This window comes from Mus pahari, chromosome 2 (assembly GCF_900095145.1).
Source record: "Mus pahari chromosome 2, PAHARI_EIJ_v1.1, whole genome shotgun sequence".
Taxonomy (NCBI): Eukaryota; Metazoa; Chordata; class Mammalia; order Rodentia; family Muridae; genus Mus; species Mus pahari.
Window position 1 is genome coordinate 54,381,102 of NC_034591.1, and position 20,731 is coordinate 54,401,832.

At 46.0% G+C, this 20,731-nt stretch overlaps 1 protein-coding gene across 1 annotated transcript in view; it reads right to left on the bottom strand.

The window, feature by feature from the left end:
* LOC110317369 (solute carrier family 23 member 2-like) overlaps positions 1–20,132 on the bottom strand; it is a 36,486-nt gene extending 16,354 nt beyond the window's left edge. The window contains exons 1-3 of the mRNA XM_021191824.1: positions 20,091–20,132; positions 13,916–14,059; positions 12,028–12,185 (exon numbers count right to left, since the gene is read on the bottom strand). Coding sequence (XP_021047483.1) covers positions 12,028–12,185; positions 13,916–14,059; positions 20,091–20,132 — 344 coding nt within the window. The remainder of the gene's footprint in view (positions 1–12,027; positions 12,186–13,915; positions 14,060–20,090) is intronic.
* Positions 20,133–20,731: the final 599 nt, after the last annotated feature.

Genomic DNA, 20,731 nt, shown 5'->3' on the forward strand with positions numbered 1-20,731 from the left:
CACCTTTACCAGCTGGCCTACATTCCCAGCCCACACCGTTCTTCGAGCATCATATTCTCTGTTACTTCCTAAGCAAAGTCAACTGCCTTTTTCTCGCTACCACGTCCCTCAAAATGCAACAGTATTATGCTTGCTACAGTGCCTGTACTTCTTTATTCATATATTTGATTCCTTTAAAAACCGTGTATGTATGTGTGCCTATGTGCATGAGGACAGCACCTATGGAGACCAGCAACAGGTGTCAGGTGTCCTAGAACTGGAGTTTCAGGCAATTGTGACAACCGACAGGCTGGAAACTGAACTTAGGACAAGAGCAATATTCATTCTTAATTACTGAGTTGTCTCTCCAGCTCCTGATTCCTCTTTTGAGAGCCTCATCTCCTTGAGAGGAAAAAAAAATCACGAACAAGTATCAGCCCTTATTGATAGCTGATAGTGGTGAAGCCAAAGGGTAAAAAACGAGTTACACTGACTCCGGGGTCTCTGAGCGCTGCCCCCCATTTCCCAGCTACTTGCTTCTGTGGAAGCTGATCTATTTAGTGATCTGATTTTGGTATTTTTAGACCAAAAGCTAGTACTCTCTCTAATTTAAATTTCTTTCATCCTTAACCTCAATCTGATAGTATTTATTAGGAGAGGAGGCCTCTGGGAAGGGAATTGGGTTTAAATGAAGTCATACAGATGAGGCCTCCTCCCAAGAGAAGATTCATATCTTTATGAGGAGGAAAAAAAAAAAACAAACATGATGAGAGCTTTTCCTGCTATGTGGGAACGCATCAGGAAGGCTGTCGCCTGGAAGCCGGAAGCCTGCTCTCACCAGAGCTGAACCATGCATGCACCCTGATGTCGGATCTCCAGCCCAGAACCATGGGGAAAACACGGTTCTGTTGGGTGAACAGAACTGTTCAGGAGGGAAAAAGAAGCACACTAAGATTCTATAATGCTGACTGACTGGTTAGCTCTTCCTGGTTGTCAGAGCTGGGGAGACGGCTCAGCAGGAAGAGGCACTGGTTGCCCAATGGTGCAAGCCTGATTCCTGGAACTCACATAAAGGTGGAAGGAGAGAAGTGATTCCACAAAGCTGTCCTCTGACCTCTAGACACACTCCCCAGTCAACAACAATAACAATAATAAGATTGGAAACCTGAACCTTCCTGATGTGGGTGAGTGTAGATGGGCAGTGGTTCATTCAGATAGAAATTTATCTTGGGCTAGCTTTAGATTACCGAGTAGTCACTCATCACTCACCCCTGTGTCTCACCCAACGTTCTTGTGACTGTCAACAACCCAAAAGTCTATGACAGAGACGTCCCCACCTTTCTGAACCCTGCCTAGCCAACGTCTTCGCCAGTGCTTTTGACAACACCTTGACTTAGAACTTTCTTTGGGCGAGTCACTATAAAAACATTCTCACATTCCAGTGTTACCCTGAGAAACCCAAATCAACACTCCTGGGCAACAGATGATTGACTGTTTGGCTCAAGAACGAATTCTCTTCCCTTTGAATGCCACTGACAAGGGTTTAATCACTCAGCCCATGGTGTTTGGCTACGGCAGCAGAACAGACCAAGACACTTAGCAAACAAGATTCAACGGAAAACAACCAAATCATTTCATTTCTTTGTGCTTGAAGGGACTCTGGCCAGCCCTAGCATAGCAAGCATGGCTCTGCCAAGCCTTGCCCTTCTCCCCCATTCCCTCTGAATGCTAAAAATCATTAGATCACATTCCTAAAGCTAATCACCAAGGACTATTCCCTCATTTGGCTACTTCCTTCTCCTGAGGCAGACTACCAAGGTTCAGCTATCAAAGTACTCAAGTCCAGCAATCAAAAGCCCCCTTTGGTTCACCCAGTTAACATGCCCAATTAAAATTAAATACCTCATCCTACCCTTTTACCTTTATAAACCACCATTTTCCTATGGCTCCTGTCTGCCTCCTCTCTATCCAGTCAGCCCTTTGTCCCCCTCCCAGGACAAATGCCCCTTCCCCTCTCCCTTGTTCCCTTCTCCTTCTCCCTCTTCCTCTGTCTCCTTTTGTCTTTGTCTTTTATCCCTGTCCGTTGTCCTTCTGGGGCAAATAAATCTCCTTTGTGCTGAGAAGTTGATCTTGGGCGTCCTGAGCCAATGTCATTCACTGTCAGCACCGAAGTTTCCTCTTCTACACAACAGGACTAACACTTACACTTGCTTCAACTGGTGCAGGGGGATTATGTGTGTGTTGACTGTACAGCACATGCACATGTGTCGTCACGACTGTTATATTCACATGAAAGAGGAACAAATCAGGTCTCTGGTCAGCCCAGGGCCTGGCCCTAGTGTTTGGGCTGCATCCCCACCTCACAGACAGTGAGTCACAGAGCAGACCCAGGATGTCCTCCTTCCTCGCATTGGTCTGAGTGGTTTCTCCTTATTTCCATTCCAAAGAGAGAAGGTATTAGGAAATGAAATACAAGCAAGTCTTTGTGATAACAGGAAGGGCAGACTCTGCTGCCCATCTCAAAGATGGGGAAAGACAGGGAGAGCTAAGGTAATGAAGGCTGCTCTTGAAGTGACCTAGAGAGTGAGTAAATATGTTAAATATGTCTCTTTCACATTTTAATCTACTGAAGGCATGCAGAAAAATGTAAACACCTAGAGCGGCGCCTTAAAGCAAAGTTCAGATGTGACTGCATCATTGATAAGGATGGCTCCTGGTCATCTGACGTGAGTGTTATCCTCCAAACCAGAACTTCACAGGTGACCTCACTGATGACCAAGTGCAGGATATACATCCACGAGAAATAGACCAAGAGGTCATCATCTTCCTCCCTCCCTCACGTCGCCAATCTCTCTTGATTCCCTATCACTAATGAGCTTATGTTCAGTTCTGTTAAAACCTCTAGACCTGATGTCTGACCTTCCAGCATATCTATAGGAGGATCCAATAAGTTGTGATGAGACTTGTAGATGATGCTGATGCAGTAGCCCAGGGTCTACCCCATCTGTATCCTTCAGAATTGAGAGTCTCAACTCATGAGACAAAAAGGGAAGGGGATCCTGCTGGGACTTTTAGAATTCTGAGCCACTCTCCATCACTTAATGAGAAGTTTAAAGTGCACTGAGAAGATGAGAGTACTGGAAGCTGTCCATGACGAAGAAAGGAGACCTGGGGCAGTCAAAGTGACACATCGAGTAAGTGCACCGGTGGCCAAGCCTGATACCTGAGTTATACCCCTGGGACCTGCATGGTGAAAGGAAACAACTGTCTCCTGCACATTGTCCATGATGTATGCTGCACCTCCTCTGATAAAATTTTTAAATATAAAAGACGAAGGGAATATTTTGTCCCAGGAACTATAAGCTCAATGACTTTACTGTAGAAGGAGAAGTAAACAGAACTGGACACTGCCGGCTTCTGGCCTGGAAGCTAACAGACAGCAACTAAGCATCCCAAACAGGGCTCAGGACCCATTTGCAAAACTGAAACTGAAAGTTCCATCTTGAAGAGACGTCAACACCCAAATGTTCCAGACTGGAGGAGCAAGGAACACCACGTTAATATGTACTATGACTCAGTATGTCTCATGCAGTCTTTGGCTTGTGCAGAATTTTACAACAAGAAAATAAAGGATTCCTTGGTCTGAAAACTTAGTGAAGACTTTTCTGTAGGAAGCAAGCGAAACAGTGTAGGTGCCCACAAAATACAGAAGAGGGAACACTCCTAAATGACTTTGGGATAATCTTTTAAAAGAAGAAAACTCTAGTAGAAAACAAATGATGGTTTGCATAGATGAGACAGATATGATATACAACCCTTGAAAGAAGAATTTGACATTACAAAGTTGCCAGATATCCCAAGTTCATCTACTGAGGTAATGTAAATGCTACCAGCATTCCAAGATGTTCCATTTCACTCAGTAAAATGTTTTGAAAATTAATCTGGAATAATGAAAAAAAAAGCTAGAATAATTTAAAGTACAATAACCATTTTAATGCAGCTGTCTTTGAGCTAGAATAATTTAGAAATAGTTTTAAAAGAAAACACAATGAGGAAAAACCAAAACCAGTATGCAACAAAGTTATCAATTTTAAAACAGGGAGAAACAGGATTGAGAGATGGCTCAGTCTTTAAAAACGTTTGCTGCACACATAGGACGAGAGGAGTTTGGACTCCAGCAGACATACAAAGACCTGGATTGTCCCACACAACCCTGTAACTCCTGCAGTTCGGTGAGCAGAGACAGGAATATTGTAAGATTTGTTGGCTGCCACCCTAGGTGAAATAACACACCTCCGGGTTCAGAAAGAGACCTTGCTGCAAAGGGACAAAGCAGAGGGATAGAGGACACCTGGCACCTCCCTCAAGTTTCTGTTTGAGTTATGTGTGGTCAAGGAAACACGTGTACATACATCACACAGACAGACAGACAGACAGACAGACAGACAGACACACACACACACACACACACACACACACACACACACACACACGTAGTTTCTTCTGAAATTAAAGCCTTCCATTTTGAAGGGAAACTTAAGAAAGGATGCTTGTAGGGAAGAAAAACAGGATGTTCTAAGGAGGGGTGACATATTTCAAGGAAGCTCATTAAGGCAGGAAGTACACAACTCAAAATAGCTTCAGGGAGTCCCTGAAACTGATCAGATCCACTAGGACACACCCTCTCTTCCCGAATGTATATAAACTGTAAAGACTGCTGAGGGTCACTCTCAAAGGAGCCAAGCTACAAAGAAGACCCCCAAACAAGCTCATCTGCTGGAAGAAGCTGAGACTGGGGATTGCCTAGAGGAAACAAAGACCTGTTGAGCTGCCTGCACTGTGCTTCAGGTTCCCAGCTTTGGTGAGCTGTCACCCATGCTGGGAGGAGCTTTGGTGACACAGTTGTCTTTGAGTCATTTCTGCTCCTGTAAATAACACTCACCCATATTTCTGTAAGTCACCCCAATAAAACATTCATTTCTCAAGTTGGACTTTGGTTGTATCCATACTTACGTCAGTAGTCAGTTCCCTATCAGGAATGAGTCGCTGTTTCTTCAGGTCTCCCGTAAGATTCTAGTTAAAGACACAGAAGTATTGTCTACTCTAAAAGAGAGTTCCTGGGATACATAAGAATTTAAGGGCTGGAAAGATAGAGGTACCAGCTGCCGGCCTGCCAGCCCAAGCTGGGTTCCTGGGCCCACATGATGGAAGGAAGACTTGACAGCCAGATTGTCCTCCTGATCGCTACTTATCCACTGTGGCAACTCCCCATCCCCTGCTCAATACATAATAAACCGTAAGTGAAAATAATTACTATGAATGGATATGTATCTACTAAGAGCAGTATGTCCATAAAAAGCTGGGAAGATTATGGCATGATGTATTTCATCATAACAACAACAACAACAACAAAAAAAAAAAAAACCACTTAAGTCTAAGGTGCACAGAATCATACTTTCTTGAAAAACAGGTGATTATTCAATAAGTAATGCTGAGAAAATTGATGTTTTGGGGAGAAGTGGTCATTTTCAAGCCTAGAAATATAAACCCTTTAGTGTACAAAAGTCTTCATTAAAGTTAAAAATACACAAAGTATTTATGATAATTAATGAAGACAAAATCAATATTCTTAATATATAGAGATATGTAATTGAATCTCTGGTTAAAAGGAGAAAATATGGATTTATGATTAAAATTTCCCCTTCTTGATACCACTAAACTGACATTAAAATATATTGTAGGAGCATAAGTCCCAAGGATAAAGAGAATGGAGCAGGAAACAATTGTGCTACATTTTGACAACAGAGAAGCAGATGGTGAACAGTAACAGGTCTACCACCCTCAAGGAAACAGGACTCACACAGGATCAGGTAAATAGCAGTATTCTGAGAAGTCTCAGAGATAGGGATAAACCTGGAGCCACGACAGGTTTTAAACCCCTCTTAAGTACCACTGGATGTCTTGGCAGAAGACTTGAGATCTGTTATATTTCCATACAAAGAGCAAAGAGCGGGGTCTCTGGGCAAGCAGATGGCAGGTAGAGTTGGATGTGGGGGCTGGAGGGAGACCCTCCTGACATGGGCCCTCCAGTCGGTGTGCACACATGGAACATTAATGCCCCTGCTCATAATCTACCCAGAGTCCAGAATTCTTCTGGCCAGCTCCTGTCCCTTCAGGAAAGAGACGATGAGATCTTTTTCAGAATATTACAGTAATATGGAACAGAAAGCATAGAGATTCTGAGAATCATACTCCCCTGCCCCAGTGCAGCACCCATAATTAAGGGCGATTTGAATTGTGGCCCTGGCAGTTGGATGTTGAGCATGTCTGCATGTTGGGCTAGAGTGAAGGCCAAGGATCCACTTCAGGTTCAAAACCTTTGGCCAGCCTCTTGGAACAGTAGTTCTAAATATGAGTAGATGCACAGGGATCATGAGACAACTAAGAAAATGCAAAAGAAAAAGAGCCAGATAAAAATTAACTTTAAAATTTTTTTAAAATATTATTCCTCAGGAGTTCAAGATTACCCTTGACTTTTTAACAAGTTCCCTTCCTTATAAAAAGGAGAAGAAGGAGGAGGAGGAGGAAGAGTAGGAGAGAAGGAGAGGGAGAGGGAGAAGGAGGAGAAGAAAAGAAGAAGAAGAAGAAGAAGAAGAAGAAGAAGAAGAAGAAGAAGAAGAAGAAGAAGAAGAAGAAGAAGAAGAAGAAGAAAAAGAAGAAGAAGAAGAAAAGGAAAGGAAAGGAAAGGAAAGGAAAGGAAAGGAAAGGAAACCCTGACTAAGACACTCGGTTTTCTGAACGCTTACTGCAACACCAGCAACTGTGTGTCATATGTAGACAAGAACTGTATTATCTATTGGTTGGCAGATTAACCACATCTCTGTGGGCCCTTGATTCATTTCTGAACTCATTATGATAACCTGCACCTCACTTCTGGGCAGTTACTCATCAGGCTGTGATGGTGATGGGAAGCCCATTTCTATGGGTGGGACCAATGGGACCAAGCTCAGCTTTCTGTCTGCTCCCTCATAGTCGACTGATGTCAGCAGGATCCACTTTGTAATTTTATTTCCCTTGGGTGTAAATTCCTTGAATTCCTGAACCCTGACTCCTGACTTAGCTTGGGCAGCTGACAGAACACCTGGAAGGCTAAGCTAACAGGTTCACTCCTCTAGCCAGCTGAAAAATCCTGTTTATTGTCATAATATCAGAAACAAAAGTCTAGTACATTAACAAATCAATTATCTCATTGTACAAATACGAAAACCCAAGATAGCAGACATGATGTTCCATGTCCCCACAGCTCAAAGCTAGGACTAGAATTTGGGCCTCAAGCTCTTCCATGATTATAACTCATAGCATCAAACGCATGCAGTGTGCCTATCACACTGCCTGCCAAATATTTACATTTATGCCCACGATTAAGAATGCTCTCAGTGTTTGTCAGAGAAGCTTCTGCTCATTGTAGTGTGTGTAACTGCTGAGCCCAAAGGCAGAGAAGAAGGAACTGTTAGAGCACTCAGCCCTGAATGGAACACCTACATTACTTACCTCGAAGATCAGGGAACAGCGTGGAGGGAGGGGCAGAAAGAACGTCAGCGGTCAAGAACAGAGGGGAGGGTTGGGGCATGCTGCCTTAGATGCGACATAGCCAGGGCACCCATGATCCCACTGCAGCGACTGTTGCCTGCACAGCACTGTTATTCTGCTATGGATGGGGTGGGACCTCAAGGCCCCAGCCCCTCCTGGAGGAGCTATGGACAGTTAATGGTTGCTAGGGACCTGGAGGAGCTATGGACAGCTAATGGTTGCTAGGGAAGAGGGAAACATTTCCTTCAGTGGTGTAGCCTCTGGTAAGGTGCCATGCTGCTATAAATCACCTCTCACTTGTGCTCCTGTAAGAAACCCTAATGAAGCTAGCTGGTTCACTAAGCAAACGAACAAAGAAACAAATACATAAATAAATAGAGAAAGAGAAAGGGAGGGGACTGGTTAGGAATAGCAAGTAAGTCACAAAGAGTGGCAGGGGGACCAGAGAGGGTCACTGGGGTAAAAAGTATCAAAATACAGTATATGCAGGGATGCAGTGGACAAAAAGATATTAAAAGGAGGCACAGATACAAAGTAGCCTTAAAAATTAATAGCATCAGATATTTGGGGAGTGGTCCGACTACAACTGCTGGCGTAGGGTCTGTAGAAGAGCCTCTAAACATCCAGTCATAGATGGGGGGAGGCTCCAGATGTAGCCGCTGGTGAGTGACCAACCCCCCCCCCCCGCTCCAACGGAGAGCTCCACACTCATGCCCAAGAAGGCAGTTGTACTTAAGCCCAGTGGGTCAAAAAGCAAAACCAAACCAAACCAAAAGACATTAAAATAGAATGGGGACATGGTAAGAGGAGGGGGATAGATAGGGTAGGCGGAGAGACGGTGGAAGGAGGAGTGATCAGAGTCTACGATGTATACATGTATGAACCTGTCGAAGAATGAATCAATTTTTAAAATCCTAGTGATATGTTCACTAATGATGTACCCATGCCGTTATAAAATTTGCAGAGCAAACGGTGTCATCCATTAGCTACAAAATCTTTTTCCACTGCCACTTCTATCTATACTCTAGTGTTGCATCAGATTTCCTAGGCAGTGAGTGCTTGAGGCTTTTGCTAAGGGGAAGCCGAGTAGAGATAAATTTTGTTAGAATGGACTGGGATGGATGTATTTATATGACTTGAGGTCAGTAAGACACCAGTGTGTAGTTAACTTAATGCTTAATCGTAGTGCTTTCAATTCTCATGCTTTCAAGAAATATCCCCACTGCCACAATGCCAACTCACTTAAAGTCAGCAGGACACAAAGGTCTAGGACCAAGGGTGGTGCTGGGACATCAAGGTATCCTCTAGTCCATGACCCTGGCATGTGGGTGAAGAAAGGGATAGCTGGAAAGCAGGACTGGAAATGAGGGCAGCTAATGCTGCCTTTGTAAACATTGATGATAATTAAATACCAAGATTCATCAGAGAAAACATGGCTATCACTGATGGAACACACAAGCTGGAGTCCTTCTACTCCGGGGAGCAGGGACAACTGGAAACCAGGCAGACACGTTTGTTTGCTTGTTTACTTTCAGTTAACAGTTTTGAGTCAGGGTCTCCCTGTGTAGCTCTGGCTAGCCTAGAACTCCCTGTGCAGTCCAGGCTGCCCTTGAGCTTGCCGCAATCCTCCTGTCTCAGCCTCGTGAATGTTGGGTTTATAGGTGTGGGATGGAACACCCAGCTTGCACCAGGCAGGCATCTTCAAGATTCATGTTCTTGAACCTCCAGAGATTGCATAGCAGAAAAGCACTCTGACCTGTAACCTCATCACTGGGAGTTTAAAATTATTTAAAATTATTTCATAAGGTGCAGTAGAGTCCATCAGAATTCTTCTGCTTGTAGGGTACAAATCTGTGAGTGGAGGCAGCGTGGGGTCAGGCCAGCAGTGACAGCGAATAACTCTGAAGCTTTGTCTCCTAGGTATCCAACGAATTATCTTTCCTTCTTGCTACAAAATGAAGAGCTGGCCGGGATATGAAACCACAAGACACAAGAGGAGCAGCATAGGTGACGACTGTCAGCTAAACAACAATAATTTAAGAGTAATACTACATTTGGGGATGTTTTGCTCTGTGTGAGATTTATCTGCTTTTTAAAATTTGCAGTTTGGGGCTGAGAAAGGGCTCAATGAGCAGGAGAGACTGCTCTGAAAGTGAGAGATGCCGAAGTCCAATCAAAAGAAAAAAAAAAAAAGCTAGAGATGGTCACGTGAGCCTGTAACCCAGAAATGAGGGACAAAAAATAGACAGATCCTGGGAAGTTTTTCATCAGTCAGTGCTCCTAGCCAAAGAGATACATAGCATCCTCTTCTAACTTGTGCACGTGTGCTCATGGACACGCATGCCTGCATGTACACACACCCACACCCACAGATACAGTGTGGTGGCTCATGCCTTTAATCCCAGCACTCAGGAGACAGAGGCAGGTGGATCTCTGTGAGTTCAAAGACAGCCTGGTCTACAGAGTGAGTTCCAGGATAGCCGGGGCTGTTACATAGAGAAACTATCTAGAAAAAAAACCAAAAACAAATAAATAATAAAAAATAAGAAAATTTGTGATTTGCTATTACTGATTACATTTTTCTCTATAAATGTTCTCATTTCTATATAGTTTTGTATTCATAATTTTCTTTGCTGTTTCTTAAAGATGACACTAAAAACTCTAGCAGCTCAGGCTATGAGAAAAAAAATAGCTATCTCTCCTCAGGACTAGGAGTTAAGAAAATATCAAAGGCAGGAAGCACTGGACAAAAATGGGTTTGGCCGAAGGAGGTGAACAGAAGGATCAAGAGGTCCTTCTGAGAGAAATTCCCAGGCAGTGACCTGCAGCCCCTGCTCTCCACAGTGTGAGAGTCCAGACCCCTGCACGTTCCTCTAAATCTCTTTAACATTCAACTCTACTTGAGTTGTGAGCCACCGAGTTTAACCAGGGTTGCCTGTGTTTGGAGCTATCCATTGGAGCATGGTGGACTCTTTAATGGATGTACATCTGAAGACAATGGCTACCCTTCTCCCAGTATCTATCAATCAATCACCAGTAGTTAGTTCATCACTAAAGGATAAGGTCCTTCGAGCCCCTCCACCATCTACTGCTGTTGGTGAATGGTTCAGGAAACACCAGTTATTGTTAAGTTCGTGACTGTAATGGCTGTGTTGAGTCTAGAGAATGTCACTTCACAGCTCTTCATATCTCCCACCTCCCACATACTTCCAAGCCCCTCTGTTATAAAGTTCCCTGAGCCTTAGGGACTTCTAGTAACTTAATTTATCGGATCAACTTGACTCGGTTAATGGATGTTCAGATAGTTAGTCGGCTGGAGTGTATCTGTAAGGGTGTTTCCAGGAAAAACTTGGCAGTACATCAGCAGATGGAACAAAGATACTGTCCTTCATCAGTATGGGAAGGTGCCAAGCCATCTTTAGGAAATCAAATCAAAACAAAAAGACAACGGGGGAGCGAATTCACCCTTTTTCTCCCCAGTTGTCCATCTTATTCCTCCAAAATCTCGGTGTTCCTGCTGCTACAGGTTCCGCACTGGGCTCAACTCTGGCCCGCCAGGCAGGGTGATGGGTTCATGGCTCAGTTCTGGATTTGTCAGCTTATAACTTTATAACATTCTAACATCAGTCATGGAGTCTGAATCTTCACTGGTTTATTCTTGTTGTTGTTTTGTTCATTTGTTTTTTTTTCGAGACAGGGTTTCTCTATGTAGCCCTGGCTGTCCTGGAACTCACTTTGTAGACCAGGTGGGTTTTGAACTCAGAAATCCGCCTGCCTCTGCCTCCCGAGTGCTGGGGTTAAAAGCGTGCGCCACCACTGCCTGGCAGTCATTGGTTTATTCTTATCAAGAGCCTCACAAATAGATATGGGAGCTAAGGAGAGGGCTCAATCCATACTGTGTTTCTTACATAAGCATTAAAACATGAATTCAGCAACCCCCCCCCACACACCTCCATAAAAGGTCTAGATACAGTGGGGCACACTTGTAATCCCAGCACTGGGAAGTAGACAGGTGGATCGTCAGCCAGCCCAGCATACTTGGAGGGATCCAGGCCACTGAGAAACCCTGTCTCAAAAGATAAAGTGACTACTGAGGAACCACACTTGAAGTTGTGCTTGGACCTCCACACATTCAGACATACATGCATACACACCAAACATACATGTAGATTCAGATGAACATGCATGCGCATAAGCACACACACACACACACACACACAGGGGGCGTGGGGTATGATGAGCCCTGGTTCACCGTGTCCTCTGTCTTTCTCTTAGCTTAATTGTATAAGCTAATAAAGACCGCATTTCCCCTAAGCTGATATGTAATTCTCTTACCTTTAGCCAAGCATCCTGGTTCATCACTTACCCCTCCTTCACGTCACCCAGCAGCATCCAAGCAGACCTCGCTGATACCATAGTAAGTAAAACTCAAAATCCACAGAGAGCAATTTTACCTACCTGACCCCTAAAAACACTTGCAAGAGGGTGCAGATGCCTGAGACGAAGAAAATGGTGCTGATGAGGTAGCTTTGGGTCAGAGGGTCATGCTGCAGGCACAGGTCCTTGGCCAGGATGAGTGGCACAGCCACGAGGCCCCCCAGGGCTGTGAGGAAGTGCTGGAGAGCAGAATGGAAGGAGGTGGGTATGGGATGCTGTCAGCTGCATCTTTATTCCCCAAGGCAAAAGTACATCCACCAATGACCAGAAGTGAGGACCCTGCAGTTGGTCCTAGGGGCTGACATTGAGGGCTAGGCAAAGATGTAGGTATGCAATAAGGACGAGGAAGTTCTGCCCTAAGCAGATGAGACCCAGGCAGAGGGACTGGGCTGTGAGCACAAGATCACTGCATTGGGAACGGATACCCTGGGAAAGAAACTAAGTCAGAGACAGAGCCTCAGCGGGATAAAACAGGACCAAAGAATAAGATCACAGCAAGGGCGGACACAAGCAAGGAAGACCCCATTGTGAACTTGAAGCTGTTAGCAAAAGGCTCATTGAGTCCTAGTTGGCAGGACACATCAGACCCAGAGTTCAGAGCAGGCCAGAAGGCATAGCACACAGCCTCGGGTATCAAAGTGAAAGACTGGATGGATGTAGGGTGTAGACAAACCAACAGGAGACAGGTAGCGATCAATACGGTACAAGAATGAGTCACTGTTTCACATAACCTGGCCTCAGTCTGATTAGGCCTAGGGAACTGTTCTCGTGGGCAGCAGCTAAATCTGGAGTCATACCAAGTGTCTTAGATGACTGACACCAGCTTGACCGTTTCTATGTATCTATCCCTTGTACCCCTCTTCCTCCTACTTCTCGGGATAGAGAGCTCCACATCTAACCATACAGGTGGAGACAGCGGGAGGGTAGCGGGTCAGAAATAAATCCCCAGGTCCTCTTTAAGAGGGAGCTCTGGCTGCTACTGTCTCACTGAGTCATGTCTCAAAGGGATCAAGCCATGGGTTACCTGCCCTCCAGATTAATCCCCTCAATGAATGCTCTGGAATAATCAGAACAATGTGACCAGCACTGCTCTTTGACAAGTTGGGGGGGATGGGTGTATCCTGGAAGCAGGAAAGACTTTAAAACTCCCTGAGAGACAGCACGGTCCGACAAAAACAGCTTGCCGCACCTCCCCGCCCGCCGCGTTCACCCCCCCCAACCCCACCCCACCCCCACAAGGAAGGCCATAGAGAGTTTTCAGAAAAAGAAGGTATGAATATTTCAAGGCATGTCCTAATGATCTTGCCTTTCTTCCGTGAGCCCTTAGACAATGACACGAGTTTAATCCTTTACAGCCCTTTTCTAGTGAGACTGTGGAGTGAAAACAAGGGCCTCACACATTAGGCAAACAGAGAGAACTAGTCCCCAACCAGTCCTTGAAAGCTTCACGTAGACACTTGTCATGTCAGCAGCTAGGCCAATAGAAGCCACAGCACTCTCCTAGAACCCTTCTCATCTTACAAACTGCTCAGCAACAGTGGTGAACCCCACCTATCAGGGTTCACTCCCTCTGGTGATCAAATAAACTTCGTAGTCCTAGAGACTAGGAAGCACTTGGTGAAAGCTGAAACAGAAGGAGAGAGACTGCCCACAGAGCCGCTCTGAGGAAGGCGCTGGTACCTCCCTGCCTTCCAAGGGCCTTACCCAAGTGAAGCAGACCTTTAACCGCGTCAGTTACCCGCACCCAAGTGAATCACCTCTGAATGGTTGAGCATCTTTTTCTAATCTTCACACCCATCCTCTGGGATTGATATGCTACAGCAGCAGCTGAGGCTGGACCCGACTGATTGGGCCTTTAGTTCTTTGATACGGAACTTGCTTGGACCTAGTATTGGCTGGGAGGACTTACCTGGATCCCCAAGAAGATGCAGAGATACCACGGTGGGCTATCCAGGATGCCATAGGCCAGGTTACTGTTGCTGGGATCCTTCTGCACCCCATCCTGTTTCTTGCCTTGGCCTTCGGTGTAGGGGCTGAGCACACCATCGCCCCTCTGCTGAGACAAGGAAAGGGCACGCGTGAGCAATCCAGGGGAAGATAACTACACTTCCTGACCTCAGCTGCACGCTGGGACACCCTTTCAGACATGTGAGGCCTAGGCTAGGGAGCAGTGGTGTTAGGCTGCTGAGGATTACAGAGACAGAGAAAAGACCCGGGCCACCCTGATCCTTACTGTGGGCGGCTGTGTTAAAGACTCCTAAGTCTTAGGCTGTAGAAAGGGAGGGGTTGACACAACGCCTTAGCGGAGAGACGCCTTAGCTAGGGAAGAGATGGAAACCAACCTTAAGATCAAGAAGTAGGTAGATGCCCTCTCAGGAACGGAGAGTGGTCACTATGGCCGAAGACACCACTAGCTTAGGGCACAGGACTGATGACTTGAGCTGGATCTGACCTGAAGGCCTCTTGCTTCCTACCATCTGGTTCCAGCAGACACATATATCAGTGGCAACCAACAGCTGTCTAATTGGACTTCAGCAGGAGGGGGAATTACATCTGCTACAAGAAGCTGAGCCAACTTCCCAGGGCTGGTGAGATCATGGACATTAGAAAAGAAACCTACTACCGTTATTTTGCCAGACCAGCGGAATTCCTTACTGTGTTGGAAATCTTAACTTTCTACCTATAGAAAGGTGTGGCTACCACTCCTCACCAAAGAAACCTCTTCACAGCAAACAGAGATTATGGAGGGTTCTGCCCCTGCGGACACATCTGCATCACAGCTCCTCATCTGTGGCTCAGGGGACATGGAGGAAGAGGGGGCGGATTGTAAGAACCTTGCTTTGCTTTCTCATGCCAGTTTCTACTACAGTCCTTGCCATCAGGGTGAACTGAATGACTGTGGTAGACTAATGTGAGAAGATGCAGTGCACCCAGGCATAACCCAGAGCCAAAGGTCAATTTCCATTCCTACAGTTTAACCAAGAAATTAACTCGGAGTTATAGATTTTTATTCCAACGTATTGACTGAATTGCTCATTCACCTTGGGCAAATCAAAGTATTTCTGTCTCAATATTCTTATCTACACAAATCTAGGTGGTTGAGAAAACCACTTTGCAGTATAAAGCACACAGTCCAGGGCTTAACACAGCACAAGTGCCAATGAATGTTAGCTGTTGTGTTCGCTATGACTTCCCATAGATGGAAGGACTGACGTGTACTGATGGCTCACACTGAGACAACTGGTTGTGGGTAGAGGAACATGCGAACATAGTCTCTGGTGTGGTCAGAGGTATCAAGGCCACTGCATGAGGATCAAGTCATTCTAGCTGACATGCCCCAGGGGAGTCTCCAGGCCCTGGTCAGATCACAGAGTGCAGGTTCTAGGCAAAGCACAGCCAGGGCTGCCCTCAAGGTAGTTTGGGCAGCGGGAGACAGTCCTGGAAAGGCTGTTGAAGTAGGTTACTCCTGAGCTACCTCCACACCCGAGTCTCTTTCACTGCAACCCACCTCAGGGACCATCTCTGGAGCAGGGTCAGCTCGTGACCTCATGGATTGGCATTAAGTACATTGACCCTATGTGCTCCTTCCTTCAAAGAAAATATTTCAAGTGTTTGTGGACTACCTTAGTGGAAGAGTGAGTTGTGTAGTGAACACCCTTAAAGTGCAGTTTTTAAATCTATTTGGCAATACTGAAGATCAAACCCAGAGCCTATAGGTCAAACCTAGCCTTCTCTGTGCTATGCCTCCTCTGAGCTACACCCATCTTATTTTAAAACAAATCAAAACATCTTCATCGCGGCATCATGGGGCTAGACAGTTGTGGAGACTCGGAGAGCAGGTCCAGAGCAAGAGTGGGGCTGAGACGTGTCCAAACCCGCTAAATCTCGTCCTGAGATTCATGAAACCTGGTAGCCAGGTTAAACTTCCTCTTCCCCTTATAAGGTTATGTCCGACATCACCTGGGATTCCTCGTTATGATAATGAGGCATCCCCAGCACCCTGGCCCAGACCAATGATGTACACTCACCCTGAAAGCCCGACCCACACCCCAAAGGTTTAAATAGCCTTTGCCTGCCCACGCCCCATTAAATGCTCACGGGTGCCTCAAGTCTCTTTTGCTCCGGGCTGTCCCACTTCACTTCCCCTCTAGGGATCCACAAGTTGTGATTATTAGGGACAGGAGGCGGGGCCTGAACTTCATGAGCTTCTAAATTATCAAGGACTGGGGCACTGTGTGCTCTCCACCTAATGGATTGATGGCTCCTCTCCAGAGAAGTGTGAGATGGTAGGCCGCTACTTGACTAGATGAGGAGGGTAAGAAAAGTTTCAGATCAAGAACTGGACAGCTGTTCACACCACCTCCAGAAAGCGCCCCCTAGGGATCAGTATCCCACATGCCCTGCTCCCATTCTGGAAGTCTGAAACCTTGGAAAGTTTCAGCTAGCCAAGCCCAGCTATACAGGCTGGAAATATTAAATGGAAAATTTCAGAGGGAAACATACTCATAAGCTTTACATTTTAAATATTTATTTTTATCACGTGTATGTGTGTGTGTGTGTGTGTGTGTGTGTGTGTGTGTGTAGGCCAGATGAGCTGCCCAGAACTGGAGATTCAGGTGGCTGTACCACTCAACAGAGGTACCAAGAACTGAACTTGGGTCCCTCTGCAAAAGCTCCTAGCTCCTGAGCCCCCTCTCCAGTCTAAGCTTTATATTTTAGATTGTACCATTCAGAGCAGTGAGACGGAATCCTACCTAACCTTTCCCACCATGCCTGGGAAGGACACTGGTGTGCTACCTTCTGGTAATTCCCTGAGTAGCTGTCCCTGATATCAGACCAACTGCCTTAGGATCCCAGGATGGTGGTCAAGGACCCCCCAATATGCAAGAGTACTACTCAAAGGGGCACCAGAACATAAAACATGGAAAGATACATTAATACCACGTGGTAGTATTGCAGGGCGTACAGGAAAAAGTACACACATGCACACAGGCATATCACAAATATGTAAATATATAAGTGCATAAATATATATATCACATATCACAGATATATACAAATGTATGTTTGTATATCATGCATATCACAAATATATAAATATATGTATAAGAAACAATAAGGTTCGGCACTAACTAAAATTTCGCGAAGGAATCTACTGGGAATCTTAGACGACATCTCCACAAATAATGGCGACTATTGTTTTCTAAGCACGGTCTCTAAACCATTACACTACTGACATTTAGGGCTGCATAATTCTTTGCTGCTCTGAGTGGCTGGGGCTGGAGTTGGCTGACCTGTGCACTGACTTAAGTTCCGTCCATTCCAAGCCCCTCCGCTCTCCTAGCTGTGATAACCCAATGTATCTCTGGATGTTGCCAATGATTCGTAGAATTCATTGCTATAAGGACAGTTCCTACTTTCCCCAAGAAAGATCTAACTTAGGGGCAGTGCTAGCTGGAGAGGAGGCAGATGTGGAGACGCAGGCAACACTGTGTACTACTGAAGGTGCAGAAAGCCAGACCTTCTGTGGGGGGCAGAATACAAATATTTAACCCAATTTCTTTCTGGTATATATCCATGAGCCCCTCACCACTGGTAATGAAGAAAGCCCAGTTAGGTGCATTGAGGGAGCCACAAATCGGCTTCATACTTCCTGATATGGGGTGGACCAAGCTGGCTTCAGCCCTGCCATGCAGAACTATTTTGTATCGACATAAAACATATGTTTGTAAATTTTCCTGTTTATGCCATGTCTCCCTGATAAATGTGGCCCACCAAGAGAGTCCAAGGACACCCGCAGGATGGCTGACTGACCAAAGAACATACTGCAGTTTCTGAAGCAGTACATATGGGCCGTGACCCTCAGGGGGCTGCCCCTGCTGTGGGTGGCGAGCCTTGTTATCACTTAGAAAGCAACAATCACCACTATTTCTAAGACTCCCAGTAGAGTAATTCCTGGAATTCAGGCAGTGCTAAACTGTATCATTTCTCATGTACATTTATATATTTATGTATTTGTTTGTGTGCTTACATATTTGTGATATTGTGATATATACACATATATGCTGTATACTTGTGATATGTGTGATATCTGTGATATGTGTGAGTCTGTGCTATCTGCCCAGAAAAACACATAAGGAAGAATTACAACAGGAAAACAGAAAACAAAAGCTACACATGCCATCGTCTTCCCTACCTTCTAAATTGGTGGGGAAAGTTGAAAAAAATGAAGGAAAAAATGAATATCTTGTCCGGCTAGTAAGTCACAAGAAAGCAGAATACCAATCAGATCCGTGCTGAACAGCACTTCCCGAGATCCATAAACTGTGAGCCCACGGGACAAAAATCTAACCATGAGGAAGAGAAGGGCAAGGAAGAAACGATCATGGCGGACTGAGAGGGAGAGAGGTGGTGAGTGGTATGCAGTGTATCAGGGTGCACAAGACTGTGTCTGCTGGAGAATTAAGAAGGAGGAGAATCCAGCCAGGACCTCAGACTGGTACCAGGCCTTTGCACTGACTGAGCTTCCCAGTGGAATGTGATTTTTTTAACAGGTAGCAGGTGCTCTGGGGGAGCTAGGTGGTGGTTCTAGGCATCCCTCAACACTAGGTGACCTGGGCTAGGGTGCAAATTGGGCTTGTGAAATATTAAAGCAATCAAGAGAGGATGAGCAAAAGCAAAGGCGAGAGAAAAGGGACTTCCCAGGTAAGCTTACAGAGCAACATGTGTGTGGAGCTGGGTTGCTAAGGAGAAAGCTGCCAGAAACTCCAGCGTTGTGGTTGTTGGCTTTGGAAAGCTTCAAGCCCCAGTACAGGTCACCAAAGGGGTAGGTGAGCCTCAGTGTGCCAGCTGTCATGGAGGAAGGGGCTCTGTAGAGTGGGAACCATAACAGCCCTCTCCTTAAAGGAGTGGGTCTGTTGATGCTCCTCATGGAGGAATGAGTTGGAGAAGGTCCACCTGAGCGTTCAGCCTCTCTCCTTCACACCTCCCTGAGAGTTTGTGTAATCCTCCCTCAGCTTCACTGGGCTAGAACATACATTGTATATTGAAGTTAGCTGAGGTGGGGCCCCCTCTGGGAAGCCATCATCCATGCTGGGCTGAGACTTTTCAATAATGCCGCTGCTTTTGGGTCACCCAGGCTCCTGTAAGTAAGCCAGATCAACTCTTGTACACCATGCTAATCTAAGGGGGGATTGTTACTTTGGTCTGTCACCACCCTATTTGGGGTGACTAGACGTTTGTTTATATCACCCCGGGAAACATTAATACAGGCTGTCTGCTTGCCAAATCCTTATTTGACTCACAGAAGCTCAAGGAGGAAATGGAATCTTCAACCTATTCCCTTTAAGTCTCCAAAAAGTATAACGGAAGTAATCCTGAGGTGATTATCAAGTGCTTTCCTCTAAAGATTCGTTATTTTCTCCTTTGAGAATGCTAGGAACCCTTGCCAGGAATAGGAACAAATGGACAGAGCCTGTGGTTGGATCCAGAGAGCAGCCTGAGAACCTAACTCAGGTTCACGGGTCGTCCCTAACTCCAATCCTTCGGCTGGGTCTGAAGAGAGAGGCCTCCTGTCTTTGCAGCGGCCAATGGCAAAGACAGGGGTCTCCACTCAGCCCACCCCGTGATTTTTAGGTGACCAAAATAGGTTGGAGAGGGTGGTGAGACCAGGGTTTCGGGACTAGCTGGAGAGGCCTCCCTGGGAGGGGAGGGGGCGGATAAAACAGAAGGAGAAGCGCCTGTCAGGATGGGGTTTCAGGAAGAAACCTGGCTGTCTCCGCTCCCCTTTACTAGATTCAGAGCCTTTGGAAAGAAAGCTAAGATCAAACAGCAGTTCCTATGCAGAGAAGAGTTGTTGAATAGAGCAAACCAGCGGGGTCGCCCCTGCGCACGTTGTCAGGAACCCCGCCCACCTTCCCTTCATTCACAGTTCAAGGCTCAGGGAACTGTGTCTGCAAGGGTAGCAGAAGCCACGTGCTTGCTGATAAAAACCTGAAGGAAAGGAAAAAGCCAGGCTGAGCTCCACACTGAGGCCTTCTTCCTGCTCCCCGTTTCCCTCCCCGAACCACCCCACTGGCACTCACCATGCAGTTGGGGGACTCGCAGCTGCTGCCTGCAGAGTTCATGGCAACCAGAGGCAGCTCTCCTTCTCTGTCTTTCTGTCAAGAAACAAGGCTGATAACACCAGAGAAGGAGTCCAGTGCTTTAAAAGAGGCGCCTGACTCAGAGGGCGGGCCCAGGGAGGTGCTCTACTTCCACTGTGGTGTCTAATACCCCTCCAGCGTTTTTTGCCATAGGGACCAAGGTGCATCCTGGTTTGATAACCGCTTCCTGGTTTGATAAAGTTCTGTGGGCCCCAGGAAGCAGAGTGTGAGTGACTTAAAGTCTTTCAAAAGGGAAGGCGGAGGGAGGCGGACAGAGTTACCGGTAAGCTTTTGGTTTTCCGAGTGAAAACTGATTGAAGGGACAGAGAACTCATTAAAAATGATAGTGAGCCCAGGGGAGTTGATGCATGAATGAAATGATTAATGACGGAAGGAGTATTACTCTCTCTGGGCACTCTGCCGCCAAGGCTCTTGAGTGGAGACAAAAACTTCCAGAAAGCTTCCAGCAGGGATTCTCACCCTTGGATCGGTTACCCCTTTGGGGAGGGGGGGTCGAATGACCCTTTCACAGAGGTCACCTAAGACCATCGGAGAACACAGATGTTTACATTAGGATTCAT